General features: G+C 37.0%; 1 protein-coding gene across 7 annotated transcripts in view; it reads left to right on the top strand.

Annotated features, from left to right (window-relative positions):
* The window catches only part of ATG10 (autophagy related 10), a 209,423-nt gene that overhangs the window by 12,093 nt on the left and 177,662 nt on the right, over positions 1–19,668 (top strand). For all 7 annotated transcript variants that reach the window (XM_008530658.2, XM_070569784.1, XM_070569789.1 and 4 more), the window contains one exon: positions 1,515–1,634. In XM_008530658.2, coding sequence (XP_008528880.2) covers positions 1,527–1,634 — 108 coding nt within the window. In that variant the 5' untranslated portion in view covers positions 1,515–1,526. The remainder of the gene's footprint in view (positions 1–1,514; positions 1,635–19,668) is intronic.

Below are 19,668 nucleotides of genomic sequence, written 5' to 3'. Positions count from 1 at the left end.
GAAGTATGTATTTATAATACAAGAATGTGGTTTGTGAACATACACTCAGCTGATGGGAGCAGAGGTGCTTCATGATCAGTATGCTGTAGATATTAGTTGTTTTATAGAGGGAATTGACATTGTGTTGATTAATTTGGAAAAGTTGGTTAAATGGACGTTGGTTAAGAGAGTTTCTACTGTAATTATTTTTATTGCTTATCTCCCTTTATTACAATATGAGCTCTTACAAGGCAAGGACTGTATATTTCTTTTCATTTTTGTATATCTAACCTTCATCTATGCACAGTGCCTACTACTTAGTAGATATCCAATATTTATTTGTTGGATGAATGAACAAATGCTTGTATAGATCATACTAAATTTGAATAATCAGAAAGAACACTGGACTGGGAATCAGCTAGTATAGACAGATCGTTGGCCCTGGACCCAAACTGGGGTTTGAGTCCTTTCTCATTTGCATTCATGAACAGATTACTTTCTCTTTTTCATTTGAGGGATGAGGATAACAACAACCTTTGGGTTGTGTGATGATTAAATGGGAATATGAAGTGTCTAGCATAGTGCTTGACATAGTAAGCAGTCGATAAGTGCTAATTGTCCTGATGATGCTTTTCATGAAGGATGAGAATGAGGGAATTCACTTAGGCTGACTTTACTCATTGAGAGACTTGAACAACATAATCTGTGAGTTTCCTTCCAGCTCTAAATTCTCTTTCTAGGGGCTCGCCTCATGGCCTAGTGGCTCCACTTTGGTTGCCCGGGTTCAGTTCCTGGGCATGGACCTACACCACTTGTCGGTGGCCATGCTGTGGCAGTGACTCACATGTAAAATAGAGGAAGATTGGCACCGATGTTAGCTCAGGGTGAAACTTTCTCAGAAAAAAAAAGTAAATAAATAAAAATAAAATTCTCTTTCTGTAAACAATGTTTCATGTTTTTGACACATTTGTATAATAACTATATGGATATTCTTTGATTTGTCACATTTGTAGACTCAATAAAATAGGTAATTAAGTAGGTGATCATAACATTACACCTTGAAAAACAAATGCTTCCAGTCTTTGAACATGATTTGTTAGTGAGTTGATCTCTCTAATAAAGTGTGAAGAACAGCTCAGCTCCACTAATCACTGTCACATTATCTACATAAGAGCTGAGGTAGGAGGGAGAGAAGGAAGTTCTGAGGAGGTTGTTTGGAAGTGTTAGCTAAGAAGAAGTGAGATAAAATTAAACTCTTGAAGTTAAATTTATGGACAAACCAAACTTTTGAACCATAGATGTGTATTTGTTATAGACCAAGGTTTTAGGTTACATGTTGATTGCATGTTCTTCCTGATTAAAAATGGGGATACGGTAAGAAAGATGGAAACAAAACACTTTTTTGGAATGCCTCTGAGGTTATTTTCCATTCTACATCCCCAATTTTGGTTTGTTTAAAGAAGTAAGTGAATTAGCAGAACTCCTTTCAGTGTTCGTTTTACAGCTGATGCTAATATTTAGTTTTTGTGTTGCAGTTATCATTTAGTATGGAAGAAAATGAGTTCTTTGGAGAAAAGACATTCCAGCGTTATTGTGCAGAATTCATTAAACATTCACAGCAGATAGGTGATGGTTGGGAATGGAGAACTTCAAAGGTAAGAACAAGAATTTTTATTTCCTGTTTCAATGGAGGGTTTTTTTGGTCATGTAAAACCTCTGTAACTGAAACTAATTTATGAAAGCTAGTTTGATTTAGTGAAAGGCTTAGATTGAAAAATGTTTTAAAACAGATGTCCATTTTGTTACTTCAACTATGTATACTCATTATAATTAGGCTAATGAAGTATTATCTAGAAGAGTCCTTAGGTGACCTGCTCTAATTTAATAGATAAGAATGCTTAGCATATTAATTATCTGAATGTAAGCAGATGCTTCTGTGGTGCTGCAAGCCGTTTGTTTACACTATTAATTTTCTTAGGAAACTACTTTTGTCCAGAGAATGAAAAGATAATCCTGAAACCAAACCACGGTCAAACAATCACAAATTCTGAAATATTGAGGACTATATTAGTTGGGAATTTCTTAATAATGTAAATGCATTCCAAAACATTCTTTCTGTTGGTTCTATTCAATAATAATAATGTAAAAGGCCTATGTACTCATTTATTGCCACACATTCACTTAGTAAGCTTCTCTGCCAAAAGCTCTTTGAGTTCCTTGAAATTGCTTTCTTAGAGAATAAGTAAGTTTTCTCTACTTGACATCTTGTCGGATTCCTGAAAAAGTGATTGATCCCAATTCTCTGCTGATTGATTATTTCCTCTATCAACTCCAAGAAATGTGAACAGTTTTGAGCTGATTCCTAGGATTCAGAACTAGGCCAGGGGAATCCAGGTCTTGATTGGGTCCAGTGTCACTGGGGAGAGAAGCCATGATTTCCTCTTGGGTCATATGCCAGCTGAGCTTTGACAGGGGGCTCACGGGAGGGTTCCCAAGTGTAGGGTCAATTTCTTGTGGTGGATTTCAACCCCAGTCTCTCTGGTAGTGATTGGACAATTCATAAGACCCTATGGCATCTCCTGCTCCCAGATAACATGACCTTACCAGCACCTTTTATTAGTTTTGTTCCTGAGTACCTTATAATTGTGTTTGCTATTATGTTTAAATTTTTATTGATCTTATTTATTCTATGATTATTATTGACATAAAAGAACTGATAATTTTTGTATATTAATTTTGTAATCATTCAATTACCTTACTGAATTCTCCTTTTAGTTTTCATAGTTTTTCAGTGATTCTCTTATGTCTTCTAAGTAGAGTGAAGTCTTCTGCAAATAAGGAGTCTTTTGTTGCCTTCTTTGTAATACTTCTCTTATTATTTTATGAATTGAGTAGAAAAGTGTTAAGTAATAGTAATAACAGGTCTCCTTGTCTTCATCCTGACTAATGTTAATGCTTCTGATATAAAATGATTAAGTAAAATGCTGGTTGTTTATTCATTGAATTAATATAGGTTTCTGATCCTTTTTGATCTGTAATAATTTGTATGGTTATTCCTTGGGAAGTTGCCCTTTTCACTAGGTTTTTATAAAAAGAACTTTTCTTTTATCTAGGGCTAGAGGCAGGATAGTAGAGAGTCCTGTTACCATTTTCAGTGACCTAGTAGAAGGGAGGAGGGAAGCTCTGGGACTCTGTGTGTGTGTGTGTGTGTGTGTGTGTGTGTGTGTATATGTGTGTGTTTGTTGGGGGCATTGGGGAACCTCTCCAGGAGGGAGATTATATCTCTCAGAAATTTCTTCACTGAATTTGTTGAAACTAGTGCCCCAAGAACCAGTTTCCAGGATTTGTTTTTATTCTTGGTCAGCCTCTGTTGCAGGGATGATATGGCTAAGTCTAGCTTCTTGTTTGCTGTCACTGCCTGCTGAGTTAGGAAAGTTTCATATCCTTTGGAGTGAGAATTGCACCTCTAAGAAAGAACAGTTCTCTTTAATATAGGGATGAGCCCATAGATAGTACCAAAACAAAACAAAACACTGTTCAGAGAAAATCTCTACAGCCTTAGGGCAAGGACTGCAAACTCAGAAGTCTGTGGAGACCAGGCATGATCGTATAAATGGGTAAAGGTGCCAGGGACAAGACAATGTGGACACTGAGTCCTGTGGCCTGTGGCTGACCAGAGTGCTTGGCCTGCTGCCAGGTTGGAAACATGGGCCCGAGGGTTACCAGATCTTCCAATAAAAGTAAAAAAGATTTGGAGAGAAAAATCTCTAAATTTGTAATTGTTGGCAAGGAATTAAAAAGATGTTTTTCAAACACTGTGAGGACCAAACCCAGCATGCCAGTGGGCTGTGTGTGATGACTACTTGGGCTGGACTCTGCGCTGTATGACTATGGTTTTCACCCAGCCCTACCTCAGTGCCTGCTGAGCTGAATTGATGTCAGTTAGTAAAAGGGGCTCCAGGCAAAGCAGATGCTTCTCTTCTGAATTTTTGGGATGTTAATATTTCTGCTACTTAATTTCTACAGTCCTGTATCACTTTTTTTTCCCTGAGAAAGATTAGCCCTGAGCTAGCATCTGCTGCCAATCCTCCTCTTTTTTGCTGGGGAAGGCTGGCCCAGAGCTAACATCCGTGCCCATCTTCTTCCACTTTATATGTGGGACGCCTGCCACAGCATGGCTTGACAAGTGGTGCTAGGTCTGTACTTGAGATCCGAACTGGTGAATCCCAGGCCGCTGAAGCAGAACGTGCGAACTTAACTGCTGCGCCACTGGACCAGCCCCGAACACTTTTATGAAGGAAAATGGGACTCAGTCACTTGGTTATTTCCCTCAAACCATCCATTAGTATTATATCTCAGTCTTTTTGTGGGACTATTTGGACACAATAGCTATACTATTGTTTTACTTTTTAGGCTCCAGATATTTATTTTTATTTTATTTAAAAATAGTTGTGTTGAGGTATAATTGGCAAACAATAAACTGCACATATTTCAAGCGTACAGTTTGATAAGTTTTGACATATGTATAGACCTGTGACCCTTCACTACAATCAAGAGAGTTAACATACCCATCGCCCCCAAAAGGTTCCTTGTACACCTTTGTAATGCCTCCCTATGTCCCTCTCTTCCCCTGAAAGGGGGATTCTTTTATAAAGAATCTTGTTTATCCATATATATAGAGAGGCTCCTTTAAAGAGTACATGTAATGTCAGTCACACTTTCAGGTTTGTTCATAAGTCACTTTGGCACCATCTATTTTATTTTTTAATTTTAAAAGAATCATGACAATATTTGGAGAATTGGTATAATTCAAGTTTATAGATAAGGCAAAACATCATTTTTACTGCAAAGTTGATGAGAAAAGCAAAATGAATTCATTAAACACGTAAATAATTTAAACATTTTAAAAGAAAGAAGTTTCTTAAAGTAGTCAAAACGTTAGTCTTGATTTTTCATCTGGAAGTATGCAGAATAGGGAAAATACTTCTAAATCAATATTTTTCAGTGGGGCTGCATGCTATTGGCATCTGAGCAGGGCAGTTCTTGTTCTCCTACCCCCAACATTTCCGAACCCCTCAGGTGGATGGTACTGTCTTTGAAAGCCCTTGTTTAACGTGATGGCCTGTCAGATATTAAAAGTAGTGGTTAAGAGCATGGGCTTCAGAATTAGATTAACCCAGGTACAAATCCTTGCTCTATCATTTACTAACTGGATTTTGGACAGGTTTCTTAATGTCTCCCAAACTTCATTTTCCATATCTATAAAATAGGAATAACAATAATACTCACCTAACATGGTGGTTGTGTCTGTTAAATGAGATTTGCATGTAGGTTAAATGAGATTTGCATTCAAAGAGTGTAACACAATTTCTGGCACGTGGAATGCCATAATATGGTTATAGGTTGGTTGTTTGAAATTTTCAGTGTCTTTTGTTATTAAAAAAAATGCTATATATGAAATTGTAGTTAGGTTTTCAGACAACACTGTGAAAGTCTATTTAGCACCAAACATACTGTACTGGTCTGTAGTGTGTTATTCTGAGTTCTCAGGATAAGAAGCGGGAGCAGAAGATGGCAAATAACAATGAATACAATTGTTTGAAACATGTTAAATATCTTAAAAACCCACAAGTTTGTAATGTTAGTGGGAGAATGAGACAGAGAGACAGAGAGAAAGGGAGAACAGGAAGAGAGAGTGGAGCAGAACAGTCTCCAAACCTAACTCGTTGAACATCATAATATCATTGAGAGTATCTAGGACATCAACTTCTTGGTCTGAAAATTGTTAGTCAAGAGGAAAGAAATAAGCATTTACCCGATTTTTCCTGCATGAACTATATTTCATGGTAACCAAAAAGCCTAATTTGATAAGGGAATTTTTTTTTCTCAAAATTGCATCTAATAAACATAGAAAGGATGGTAGAATTAGAAAATCACCACTATTCAATGCCTAATAAAATGAGCTAGGCAAGAATAACCAGTGGATGAACTATAGAGGAAAGGTTGGTGGGGAATTTACAAGGGAGGGATTGAGCTATCATCACCCAAACCTAGCGGTCAATCTTGGCATTACTACAAATGGAGCTTCCAGATTCTATATACTTTCTGAAGTTTTATAACATACGTCATAGAGCACAATCTATGAAATATTCTTGCCCAAAAAGTTAAACCTGAATAGAATCAAGTAAGGAAGTCAAATGATAGAGGACCAAGTTAATTGACACCACAAAAAGCAAATAGAAAAATCCAGAAATCTAAAGGACAACTGACCCAATTTCCTTAAAAAGTTAATGATAGGGTAAAGAAGTGCAGAAGAGGACTGTGTCTGTAAATATCTGTGTAAGGACCAAGTTTCTTTTTAAAATATCATTTTGGGGCAGCGACCAGTAAGTGGTCCCAGTCCTGAAGACTAATGTGCAGCTCAGGTCATGTGTGACTCAACATGGGAGGGTGATGACCACCAGTCTGGTTCAGGGAGATGGGTCCACTGACCGTGCACTTGGATGTTTTGACAGTGTCAACTTGCTATGAAAGTTTCTGAGTCCGTACTTTCTTTTTCTGAATGTATCTTATTGACCTGTAACAAAGAGTTTGAGGATTGATAACAAAACTGGTAACAATTAGTTCTGGAACTGGCACCAGTTCAGGTCACACTTTGAGTGACACTATTCTAGATTAAAAGAAATCTAAGAGACATAACCTAATGTATTTTGTGGACCTTTTTGGATCCCGACTCAAACAAATTAACTGTAAAAGGACATTTTTTTGAGACAATTTGGGATATTTAATTATGGACTAAGGTAAGGTATAAGTGATACTAAGGAGCTTAGCAAAGGAAAAAAACCAACCAAGGACGGTTGAAGCAAATGTGGCAAAATCTTGATATGTATGGAATATGGGTAATGTGTACATAGGTTTGATTTTGGTACTATTCTCTCTTCTTTTACTTATGTTACTTATATGTTTCCTTTTCTTCTATCTCATCACAATTTACTCTTTACCATAAACTTTATGCGTAGTTATACATGTTCTTAGCTTTATGTTAGATTCAGACTCCTTTTGGGAATTTGTGCAGAATTTAAAACTTCAAAGCAACTTGCCTTCTACTTTTTTTTCTTTTGTTTTTGTGTTTTTACTTGCTAGATATGAATACGTTACTTTAGGACCTCAGTTCTTTGATTTGACCTTTCACAGGTTACTGATAAAATAGTTTCCCATAGGTTTTCAACTTTCTTCTCTGCCTTTGTATAGCAGAAAAAGGAAGAGAAAACATTCAGATACTGTAGACAAAATAGTCTACTAGTCTTGATATTAGATTTTATATAATTAATACTAGATCATTTTGTATCTTAAAGAAAAACTGAAGCTCTGGCTCCTGTTAATCCCTCTCTCTTCAGTTAAATCTACTTGATTATATTTTGAAATCGACATAACAACATTCTAGAAATATTTTGATTGCTTCCTTTAAAGCTTAGGAACTGCTTATTGAAAGGGCTTATTTCCTGATTTGTAGAGTAAAATTTTAAAATTTCATTTTATTCTTAGAAATTTAAGCTGATTTTGTAATTCCTTCCTTTCAGTAGTCTTTCTCTGGTTAATTCACATTTTCTTAAACCCTTCATCACCATCCTAATTACATCAAATTCATATTTTTAAAATAGATTCTAAAATATTTCCATAATTTTCTTGATTCCATTTTTTAGCATTATCTTGGTAAAAAACCCACCTTACCCTTCCCATCAACACTGCTGCCCTGCTGAATTCCACACCTCGTTCTCTCGCACTGCTGTCTTTATTTTTAATGTCTTATTATGAGAATTTTTAAGCATACAAAAGTAAAGAGAATTGTATAGTGAATTCCCATGTACCTATCACCTAGCTCCCACAATTAACAGCTCACAGCCAGGAACATGCTGTTTTAAAGCATCTGTGGCATATATGAAATGACATAATGTATTTCAATTTAATTAACTTGGCTTTCCTTTTTTTCCCCCCATATGTCTTAAAATTATGGGTTCTTCAAATGCATTCTAAATTTATTTGTCGTTATATATTAAAATTAATGAATGAACTCAAGAAAAGACCCTAGAGACAGAAAATATTATTTCTACAAATTTTTATTTATATTTAAAATTATGGTAAAATACACATAAAATTTACTGTCTTAACCATTTTTAAGTGTACACTTCAGTAGAGTTAACTACATTCTCATTGTTATGCAACCTAGTTTCAGAACTCTTTTCATCTTGCAATTTTGAAACTTTGTACCTCTTAAACACTAACTCCTCGTTCCCCAGTCCCCTGCCCCTGGCAGCCCCTCTCCTACTTTCTGTCTCTAGGACTTTGACTACTCTAGGTATGTCATACAAGTGGAATCATTCAGTATTTATCTTTTTTTGACTGGTTTATTTCACTTAGCATAATGTCTTCCAAGTTCATCCATTATTTCTACAAATTTTGATTTAAGATTTTATGAAGTAGAGAGCTAAACAGAGAATTGGGAGTGAATTTCTGTTAGAGGATGACATCTTGAATTATATAGCCTCATTCTGTTAAAAGATTTTATGTCTTCGATTTCTGAAGTACAACTTTGTTAAAGAGGAATAAAAATGCTTTCCATGTGTATCCGACAAGGCTAGTTCTGCACCATGTCTCAAATTTGCTGATAATATATGAACCAAACTGGATATTTTTTATCAGAAGCATAATCAAATTAGAGAGTAAATAATGAAATTAATGTCTTACGTATAATTACTTTACTTTGCCACCCATTCACTTTGCATATTTATACATGTAATTGTTGGAAGTGATGATTTTTATTTCAAAGGTGAAATAGTAAATATCCACTGAAATTTTTCAGTCTCTGTGTACACAATATGCTTAGGTAGATTCTTTGCTAGAGTTTAGTGACAATTTTAATGTTTACTAAAGAAGTAGACATTTCCCACAGGTTTCTTAAGTATAATGTTGCTTTATGTAACAAATAAATACATTTGTTGGTTTGAAATACTTAATTTTTGCTTAACTTTTATTCTTCTTCCCCCAGCTTGCTTAAAAATTTTTTATGTATCCCTTTATTAATAATCCTTTTTAGGAGGGTTGTGAGCATGTTACTGCTATTAGTTTTAGTGTAATGCTGTATTTGTTTAAGCCATCTACTGTGAGTTAATGAAATATTATTTCTGGCCCCAAATGTCACTAGATAAAGATTAAATATATTGCATTCATATAGTCTCTTGATTAAACTAAAGTAGATTTTTCCTTTTTTTTTTAGTTTATCTTTGGAGATTAGGAGAAAAATGCACTTGGAGCGGCATGCTATGTTTTTGTAATAAACATTGAGTCACAGTCAGTTACACTAGATTTTTCATTCATAATTTATTGTCTGTTATGATATGATTTGTCACTTAAGCATATGCAAATCTTAAGCAATCATTTCAAGAAGAACGAGTTGTATCACTTGTGAATGAAATATTTTTGAACACCATTTTGAAAGATTATCAAGAGTTTCAGAGAAAGGGAAGCTATACTACTTTGCAAATTTATAGATTAAAATTTAGTAATGACAGTAATTGTGCTTTAACTATTTTTAAAACATTTTAAAACATACTTTTAACATGTTTAACAATTAAAAGCACATTTTTGGCTAACAGTGATGTTTGGGTTCACCGGGCAGGCTGGCAGACTGTATTTCCAAAAGCCTCATAGGGAGTTATCTTTACTCCGGTGTTTATCAAGCTCAGGATCTGACCCTCAGGTTCAGATAGAATGGAGTGGAGCTGTCTCTCAAAGAGGGATCCATATCAGGTGATGTTAAAGAATATATATATATATATATCAGAATCTAGTTTATTAATGTATAATAAACAGAATTGTCAAATGAACTGGAATGCTCCTGTCAGCATGATGATTCATTTTCATTTTTTAAGGGGGCAAATCACAATCATGTGAGCACAGAATGAGTACAAATTCTCATGTGTAGTTGTATGAATGATGTATTTAATGGTGTAATCTAAGAGTGGCACCATACATCTTGCTCTGCAGTAGGGGCAGTTTGACCACTGAGGCCAAGTTGTTTACAGTTTGTAGGGTAAGAATCTCTCTCTTGAATGGTGTAGTGGACACTGCCAGTGTTACATTCACTGATCTCATTTCTTTTTTTTTTGAGGAAGATTAGCCCTAAGCTAACATCTGCTGCCAATCTGCCTCTTTTTGCTGAGGAAGACTGGCCCTGAGCTAACATCTGTGCCCATCTTCCTCTACTTTATATGTGGGACACCTACCACAGCGTGGCTTGCCAAGCGGTGCCATGTCTGCACCCGGGATCCAAACCGGCAAACCCTGGGCTGCAGATGCGAAAGGTGTGAACTTAACTGCTGCACCACCGGGCCAGCCCTCATTTTTTTTTTGTTTAATTTTAAAGACTGATCAGTCTCTCTTTTGGTTGCCATCAGATTACAGTAAAATTTTGCAGGCTGGGGAGCCATTCTCTCTCTTTAGGGTAATTTGCCTATGTGCTCTGATCTATTATGAGTTAATTTCATGCTTGGACTCAGAAAATGCTTATTTCCAAAGCTTTGGAGAATGCCTCCAACTACTGACGGCATATCATGATCATGAATGTTTATAAAAATAGAGAGGAAAAAAATCGTCAAAAATCATACTACCCTAATACAACTCTGGTTGTTTGGTAAATTTCCCTCATATGTAGGCTTTCATTTTTAGGTACTTTTACTTAGATAAACAAGTCTTGTTATATTTCCCAATTGGGATTTTAATGGTAGTTCTTTTAAATTTGTAAATTTGGAGCTAAATTGCATGTCTACAGCATTGTCTTCCCTTTTAGGAACACAATAGGTGCTCCCTTTAAAGACTGATTTTGCTAGGTGTATTTTTGTGACTGGTTACCTAAATGAACTGTCTTACTACTTCTGGTACTTTTAAAAATAATTCTTTGGTGCTTTCCATGTCATCTGACATGGTGAAAATATGATGCCTTTTCCAGTATTTATGGCTTCATTTTGGTCATATTGTGTAGGTTACAATGTCCAGAACACATTGTGCACTGTGGCTGCAGGTGCAGGTATTCTTGTTTTACAACATCCTTTTTATGCTCACAGCATTCCTGTAAGTACATAGGGCAGTCTGATTTCTTCATTTTGCATGAGGATAACTTGAATAAATGAATAAACTTGGGCATCAAGATAACAATTGACTCGCCCATGTTTGAGCTAGAACTAGAGTAAGAACCCAGGTCTTTGGACTACTACAGCCCTATATTTCCATATACTACTTATCTTTTTCTAAATAACAGATTTTATACAAAGTTTACTTACATAAGCAAACTCACAGATTAGAATCCTATAAACCTCGATCTCAACATGATCAAAACGGAGCCCATCATCTTTCAATCTCCTATCAGTTGAACTTTTTGTTTTGGTAGATGATAAGCTTTTTAGTAGATGGTAAGATGTTTTCACCATGCTTCTGCTCAGGGTGTAAACCCGAAGCCTTTTACATTCCTGTCTCCTCAATACCTAGACCTTATGGATCATTATATCAGTTTATTTCACCTTTAGGAGTCTCTCAGATTGGCTTAACTCTGCATCCTCTACCCTCTTTTACCATTGCCACTGTCTTGGGTCAGGTTGCTATTTCTGTTCTCTGTCTCTCATCTTGCCCTCTGCCAATCTGCCTTCCACCCTACTAGAGTGATCTTATAACATACAATTCCAGTCCATTACTCCCTGGTTAAAGTCCTCTAGCGATTCTTCATTATTTCAGGGTGTAGTTCAGGCTCCTTAGGTAAGCATACACAGCTCATGCCTAAAACAGATGTACTCTTTTGCGAGCATTACATTTATGCATAGCTTTGTGGTCAATCATTGGTCAGAGGTCATGCTCAAACACCCTGAGCATGAAGAGGGGAGTAAGACTTTCACTCTTCCTGGAGAATCTTTGTGTGGATTGGAGAGCACATTCAAAGTTCAGGCAGGTTTCTAGTCTGCCCTGCCTTCTAGTTCCTCCTGTGTCTTCTGTGCGTGTGTGCAGCCCTGCCGTCAGCCCAGGACATGAGGACCGGGTGTTTTCCCCTAGGCATGTGGGTAGAAGGCATCCAGGGTTATTTGCAGAGTTTAAGGCCTTTCAGGGATCTCTCATTTCTAGGCGCCCCCTATTACCTTTCTGGTTATGTTGTCAGTTAGTTGCTTGTCCCAACTGGGATGGCTACCTCAGACCTGCTACTGAGATTGCTGCTTTGACTGATGATGCTGCTGGATGGCATGTTTTCACCTTTGGCTCCAGATCAGTTGAGCCTCTCTGGCCTTGAAGCTGTGCTAGCCTGCGGTCCAGGGAGAACCCCCTTCCTGACCACCAGGGAAGGATGGCAGCAGCCCCAGGCAGGAGCGCCACAGACTCACACTGTCCCTACCCGATTTTCAACAGTGTTTCATGAATAAGTGCTTCTTAATACGTTATTTGACTTTGGTTGATTGCCAGATTCCTGAAATGGTTGTTTGTCACAATTTTGAACAGTTTCAAAGTTGTTTTTTGGAGAAGAGGATTTGAAGTCCTGCCTCCTGAGGCCACATGATGATTTTAACTTGCATTTTCCTAAAAACTAGTTCATTTTAGCACTTTTTCTTATGTTTATTAGTTATTTGGCACCTTCTTTTGTGATTTGTATGGTTAAGTCTTTTGCCCATAATCACTGCATACTCTCCTGTCTGGTGATTATCTGTGTACTTGCCTGATTCCCCACAGTAGTCTTGACTATAAGCATTTTCTTTCTCTATCCTCACTTTTACATCCTTGGTCTTAGCATAGCTAACACTCTATATGCATTTGTTTAATTGAATTAAAATCATATAAACTGCAAGGAGTTCTTCCAGGTTTTTTATTTGTGTAAATATATTTCACTGTATTTCATTTCATTGTGTAATATATTCTTTGAGATAAGTGGGTCATTGACTATAAAAACCTATTTGTTCTAGAGAATTTTTATTAAATAGTAAAATTCCTTTTTAGCTGAAAAGAGCCATTGGGTCCCCTCTTATTGTGTAATGTTACCAGTGACCTCTAAGTTCGGTACTGCTAAATTCGTTGGTAAATTCTTTGATCTTTTACTAGTATTTGAAAGAATTGGCCATTCTGTTCTCCTTGATATACTTTCTTCATCTGATGTCCTCACTTTCTTAGTTTACTTCCTGTATTACTCTTCATTCCTTTTCAATCTCCTTTGTTGTTTTTTTCTTTCCTTTGCAACCTTATAATATTAGTACCCAGGCTGTCCTATGTCTTATTCTCTTCTCTAGCTATTTTCATGACCTTGGAGGTCATCATTTAAATAGCATCAAATGCATATCCCCTGCCCAGACTTCTTTCTTGAATTCCAGATTCATAAGGCCAACTTCTTACTTGACATTTCTACTTTGATGTCTCCATTTAGATCCTAAAGTCAACATGTCCAAAATTAAATTCCTAATCTACCCACTCCAAGACTTGCATATCCACTACTACCCAAACTAACATTCTCCTCTCAATTGATGGCAACTCCATCTTTTCAGTTGTTCAAGCTACTGGAATTATCCTTGACTTCTCTGTTTCTCTCACACCCGATACCCAATGCATTAAGACTTCCTGTTGCCTCCACCTTCATAATATCTAGAATCAGACCATTTCTCATTGTGGCCCTTGCTATCACCCTGGTGTGAACCACCACCAACGCTTACTGATATTACTTTCCTGACCATCTGTCTGCTTCCACTCTTGCCTTCCTATAAGGTAACCTTTTTAAAATGTGAGTCATATTCTGTCACTTCTCTACTCTAAGTAAAAGCCAAAGCATCCACAGTGGCCTATAAACTGTGATCTGCTCCCTCCCCACCATTCTTAGTCCTGTGACTTCACCTCCTATTTCCCTTCCTTTCATTCACAGCTTTCCAGGTGCACTGACTTCCTTGCTGTTCCTCAAACACCCCAGACAGACAAACATTCCTACCTGAGGGCCTCTGAATTGGCTGGCCCCTCTGTCTAGAACACTCTTCTTTCAGATAAGACTAGCTCCCCGTCTCTCCACTTCCCCTCATCCTTCATGTGTTTGCTCATGTCTCCTTCTTACTGAGGCCTCCCTGCCCACCCTATTCAACATTTCAGACCACTTGTTCCCCACCCACAGCCCCACTCCTGATTTCTCTTATCCTACTCTACATTTTCTTCTTCTCATACGACTAGTTACCTTCTAACGTGCTCTGTAATTTACTTATTTATGTTTGTTGTTTAACATCTCTCTTTCCCTCATCAATCTATGAGGACAGAGATCTTTGTTTTGTTTGCTGATATGTCCAAAGCAACTAGAGTGTATCACTGAATATAAAGTAGGTACACAAGCAAAATTAAATGAATGATTGAATATCTGATTTTCTGAAAAAAATAAAAATTCACAATTTGTCAAAAGAATTTTGTTAGACAAAAAGTTTTAATTGAAAAATTATAAGAAATTTTTAAAAATGCCAGTGGTCCTCTTTTATCCCTTAATTGATGAGTTAGGATCCAAGAAAACACCATAAAATTTACATAAAAAGTTAATAAGTATTATTCAAATAATCTCTTCAGGGCAGTTTTTTTTTAATAAAACTGGCATTTCTGTAAAAATGGAATTCTTCTGTAATGATATGCAGTATAGTAGAATTTAATGCATATTTTAGATTTAAAAATAGTCATATAACAGTGTGTTGAGTGGGACCTTTTTATCTCGTTCCAGAATTGCAGCTAAGGCCCCAAACTGAAGGCAAAGGACTCTAAGTAACTAATTTTCTATATTTGGATCGCTGTGAATAATCTGCTAGCCACTGGGGTCGGAAATCTGCCCACAGAGACTGCTCTGAGGAGTCATTCTTAAAGAACTGAGATCCTCCACCTGACCCCAATACGAGGATATGACTTAGCAGAGGAGAAGTGCAGAGTTCCTAATGAGAAACGATTCCCTCTCCTCCCACAGCCTCCCTTCCTTCTCCAAAGAACCACTCGTAAGGAGTGTGGGGCCCCTTCAAGTTGGGAGAGAGGTCATTTCATTGCCTAATTGAGCATTTGTTTAGCCCTGAACTTGCCAATCTGCCCTTTTCTGCTGGAGCAGGGCTAAATGGGGTTGAGAGTGATAGAGGGGAGAGAGGACACTGTTTAATCTACTTATGTGGTCACTTCAGCGAGTAGCTAGGCTTGACATCTGTTTCTATTGTCCTGCTCAAGAAGGCTATCATCCAGGAGGTAAAGGGACCTCAACAGTGGTAGAGGGCAGATGGTGACTGCCTAGATCAGGTAAATGTCCCAGGGGGTGGTCTCCCTGCAGGATCCTCTGTAGAGCCCATAAAATCACCCTGTGAGGGAGCTAGCCGCTGCATGCCTGCCATATGCAGGGACATTGACACCCAGTCACTGTCAGGCAGAGGCAACAGCAAGCAACAAGGAGAGAACTATGACTGCATCTGGTTAAGCAAGGAGATGACTCTCCTTCCTGCTTCCAGTTCTCAAGCCATGGGCTCCTGGAAGAAGTAGTGAGGGGCAGGAGGTATCTCTGAGCAGGACCATGCTTCATTTCACCATTCCAAGCTGCAGAGGGTGTGGGTTGAGCTACAGGGAGAAAAGAGCTTCAAATTGATTTTGAGTATGAAGTCTTCAAAATAACAAAAATAATAATAAGATTTGAGTCTTAATTATCTGAAGGATAGTGTTCTAATAACTTAAAACATCTAAAAAGTTATAGACTGGGACTAAGTTGTTGTTTAATGATCTCTAATACATCTGTTAGGTATTGCTGAGTAATAAACCATTACAAATCTCAGTGGTTTAAGATGACAACAATTCATTATTTCTCAGAGGCCTACCAATTGGCTGGACCAATTGTAAATTCTGCTGATCTGTGACAGGCTCTGTTGATGTCCACAGGGCTTGCTTCTGCATCTACAATCAGCTGACAGTTGGCTGGATGCTGGCTGGTTTAAGATGGCTTCAGTTGGGGTGATTTGACTTGGTTCCATGTTCCAGCATGCTAACCTTAGCTTGTTTTCATGGTGGTGTAGGGTCTGAAGGAAGGTGGTAGAAACACTCAAGCACTTTTTCAGATCTCTCCTTGAGCTTTTCATGGGGGCCAAGCTCAGAGTCCGTATAGGAAAGCACTACCAAAGGGCAAAGATATAGGGAGGTGTGAAAAATTGGGGTCATTAATGCAATCACTCTGGCACACTTACCTAGCGGGAAAGGAGATTTGACATAGGAGAGTTAGGGCAGTTATTGGAAAAACTCGAGGAACAGAGACCCCTTAGTAAGCAGGTTACAATTGATTTGAACAACATAGGCTCCTCTAAGACAGACTGTTTCTTCTATAAATTCTTTCCAATGTGTGAGTTTAACAGAAGTTATTTTTCAATGATCCTGGTTTTTAAATTCAGGGATCCCACTGAATTTGAATATATATAATCCACAAACTAAGTTAATAGAAAATATCTAAATTTGATGTATCAAGAGATAGCTGTATACATAAAATGTATGGAATTTAGAGACGAATACCAGAAGAAAAAAACAAGAGAAGTGGCAAGTGGTTGCCTCTGGGTAGGCTGACCAGAGTATTGGGGGTGTTGGGAGGGGTAAGAAGGGGCTGCTGATTTTTGTTACATATATGCATTTTAGTGACTTTTTAAACTATATGCTATATTACTTAGATTAAAATGAGTAATTTTTTTTAAACAGGAAAGTCTTATTTTCAAAGCACCATCACTGTACTGTTATTTACATATACTTATCTCAAATAATTTAGTCCCCACAGTATCCCTATGAGTTAGCCATTATTATTTCTGCTTCAGATGAGGCATGTAGGCTTAGAGAAGTTATGTGGCTTGTGCGGGGTTACGTGGTCTGTATGTAAGTGGCAGGGTCCAGATTGGAGCCAAGGTGTACCTGCTTCCAAAGACTGTGTCCCTAACCCCTAAACTGTAGTTTAATATTGAATTACAGGTTGAATTTAATATTGAATTCATCCACTTAGATAGAAGCTGAAGTTTAATCTGCTCCATACCAGAGGCCCACACTATTATGTAGCCAACACAGTGGAACTAGAATGTATGTACTTTCTCCCCCTAACAACCTTCAGTTGCTTCTTGTCAACATCTAGTCTTGAAATGGAAAAATAGCAATTGAGTAAATTCTTCTAGTAGAACATGATGAATATCCAGCATGTCTAAATTTTCTCTAAAGAAAAAAATATTCACTTTTATTTAATACTTTGAGTATTATATTAGATGCTTAGATTTCAGATATTTGATTATAATAACACATATATTTAAATTTTCAAAAAATGTATACTTATAGTGTAAGGAAAGCATTTGTAATTAGTAGTTTGACTAAGAAGAACTGATCTGTTTCCATGAGTTTTCCAAGTAATCAATATCCAGTTGTATTATCTTACTTTAGGTGTTAAATTTGATACAAACTTCACATACTAATTGCCTTTAACAGCTGCTGTAGATATTTATTGCAAAATGTCATTGAAAAGACAGATTTAATATATTAGTTTAGTACACATGGTGATTTAAAGATTAGAATATATTAAATAAACTGTCAGAAATTATAAATAAACTGAAATAAGTAAAATTATCCTTAAATTGTTAGACAAGTCTTCACGTTTACTGTTACATTAATGAGCTTTGTGCAGAGACTGTTTAGAATAAAATCCTTTTTCATCAGATGTTGCACATATGCTTTCACTGTTTGTTTTTCTTCAAAGTAAAACTTAATGAAACAGCTAATAAAACCCAATTTTACTCCTGATTCTTGAAAGAATCAATCCCTTGAAGTGCACCCACTGTTTATTCTTTTGCACTGGTTTTTGCTACTTTTCAGCATGTAAATTTTTCAGTAATGGAAAACAGTCAAAGCCATAAACCTTTTCTTCCAAGCCTTATAAACCCAGTGTTTATTTCCTATTTGTAAAGCGATTGCACAATGGAGACAGGCTTCGCACACAGACGGAGAAGTTTGGTCTCAGATCTGCATGTTCACCTCCTGCTGGCTTCAGGAGGCTGTAGTGCATGTGCATCTAAATGAATCTTTATTATGTAAATAACCAAGAACCAGAATAGGGGTTTTAACTACCTTAAAAAGAACAGAGACGTTTCAAAGTAAAAGGCGTATATGAGACTCCTAGACCCTGTTACTCTCATAAACCTGAAAGTGTTTTAGATTGGTGAATAGCTTATGAAAAAGGATCAGCTTCTGTGAATTAGAAATCTATAGATGGCAGATGTGTATGTACCCAAAGTGGCTCTTTCATTAGCCATAGCCTGTACCGTTCTGTATCTTCCTGCTTCTGGAGCAGATTGACGGAGTGGAGGTAGATATTTGAGTAGGGATGAGAGAAGCAGTGCTGCTCAAAGTGTGGTCCTGGGTTGGTACCAGTCAAGGAGATGAGTATAGAACTTGAAAATGAGCGCTTAGAAACCTGTAGGTAATTTGACAGAATAATTTTATGTCTATCAAATATAATTTAAAAGATTGATGTTGATAATGGGGGAGGCTATGTATGTGTGGGGGCTGGGGGCATATGGAAATCTCTGTACCTTCCTCTCAAATTTGCTGTGAACCTATAACTGCTCTAAAAAAAATAGTTCTTTTTATTTTTTTAAATGGGGCTTGTAATTTGGATTTTTAAATTTCATTTCTTTTTAGTAATTCATTTTCGGTGTTTTTCACAAAAGTATGTCTATGACAGATTGGAAACAAAAATCCTGATCTTCCACTACAGATGGTTTGAAATGCATTTGATCTGGGATGAGATTTTCAAATGCTGATTTATGTTCCTTTGCCCCATTACATAACATTAGGTATTAAAATTTAAATAAAGAGAAAAGGCCATCATTTATAATTCTAGTACCCTAACAAAACAGCTTGATGACACTGAATGGTTAATGAGCTAAGGGTGGATAGTAGAACCTGAAATGGAGATATTCTGTGTTTTCCGTTAAGGGCACGTCCATATGTTCTAATGACTGCAGAGTGGGAGTTGGTGTTGACATCCTTACAAGAAAATTAGGAAGCCTAACCAGGATTTGTACTCAAATGGAGGTGAATTATTACCATATTGAAATTTTTTTAAATTGGGGCAGGATTTTAGGTGGAGGGAAGGGAAGAACAGAGAAAGCTGAATTATGTACTTTGTGGCACTTCTGAAGGGTTAGGAATTTGGGACCACCGTGGGACCTTATGTGTACCTTGACAACAAAGTGGAGGTAGAAATGGGAGAGCATCAATGATGAGTTTCATTTACTTCTCAGTTTTACCTAGGATATCTTAGTGCTACTAAAAATAATGACAAGGCATGACTCTTTGGTATGCGTTTTATTCATTGCTGATACCTGGACAAGCAATCAGAATATAAAGTTGAGATTTATGTGTTATATAAACTGGGAGTCATAAAAATGTTCATGAGTCATAGAAATAGAAGTTTAGAGTTAGAAGGTCATATAATTTACCTTGTTCTAGATACTGCTTCTATTAAGGCTGCTTACGATGCATTAGCTTTTTGTACCAATCTGTGGGTTCTGTTCATGATAGCTGAGTGTGCCAGAAGGGAGATATCCTGAGCATACCATTTAAGAAACAGAGGTCCCAAGCCGTGGTTGAACTAGGAGAAGACTTATC

This window comes from Equus przewalskii, chromosome 13 (assembly GCF_037783145.1).
Source record: "Equus przewalskii isolate Varuska chromosome 13, EquPr2, whole genome shotgun sequence".
Taxonomy (NCBI): domain Eukaryota; kingdom Metazoa; phylum Chordata; class Mammalia; order Perissodactyla; family Equidae; genus Equus; species Equus przewalskii.
Note: the sequence above shows the minus strand (reverse complement) of the source record. Positions and strands in the feature narration are given on the sequence as shown.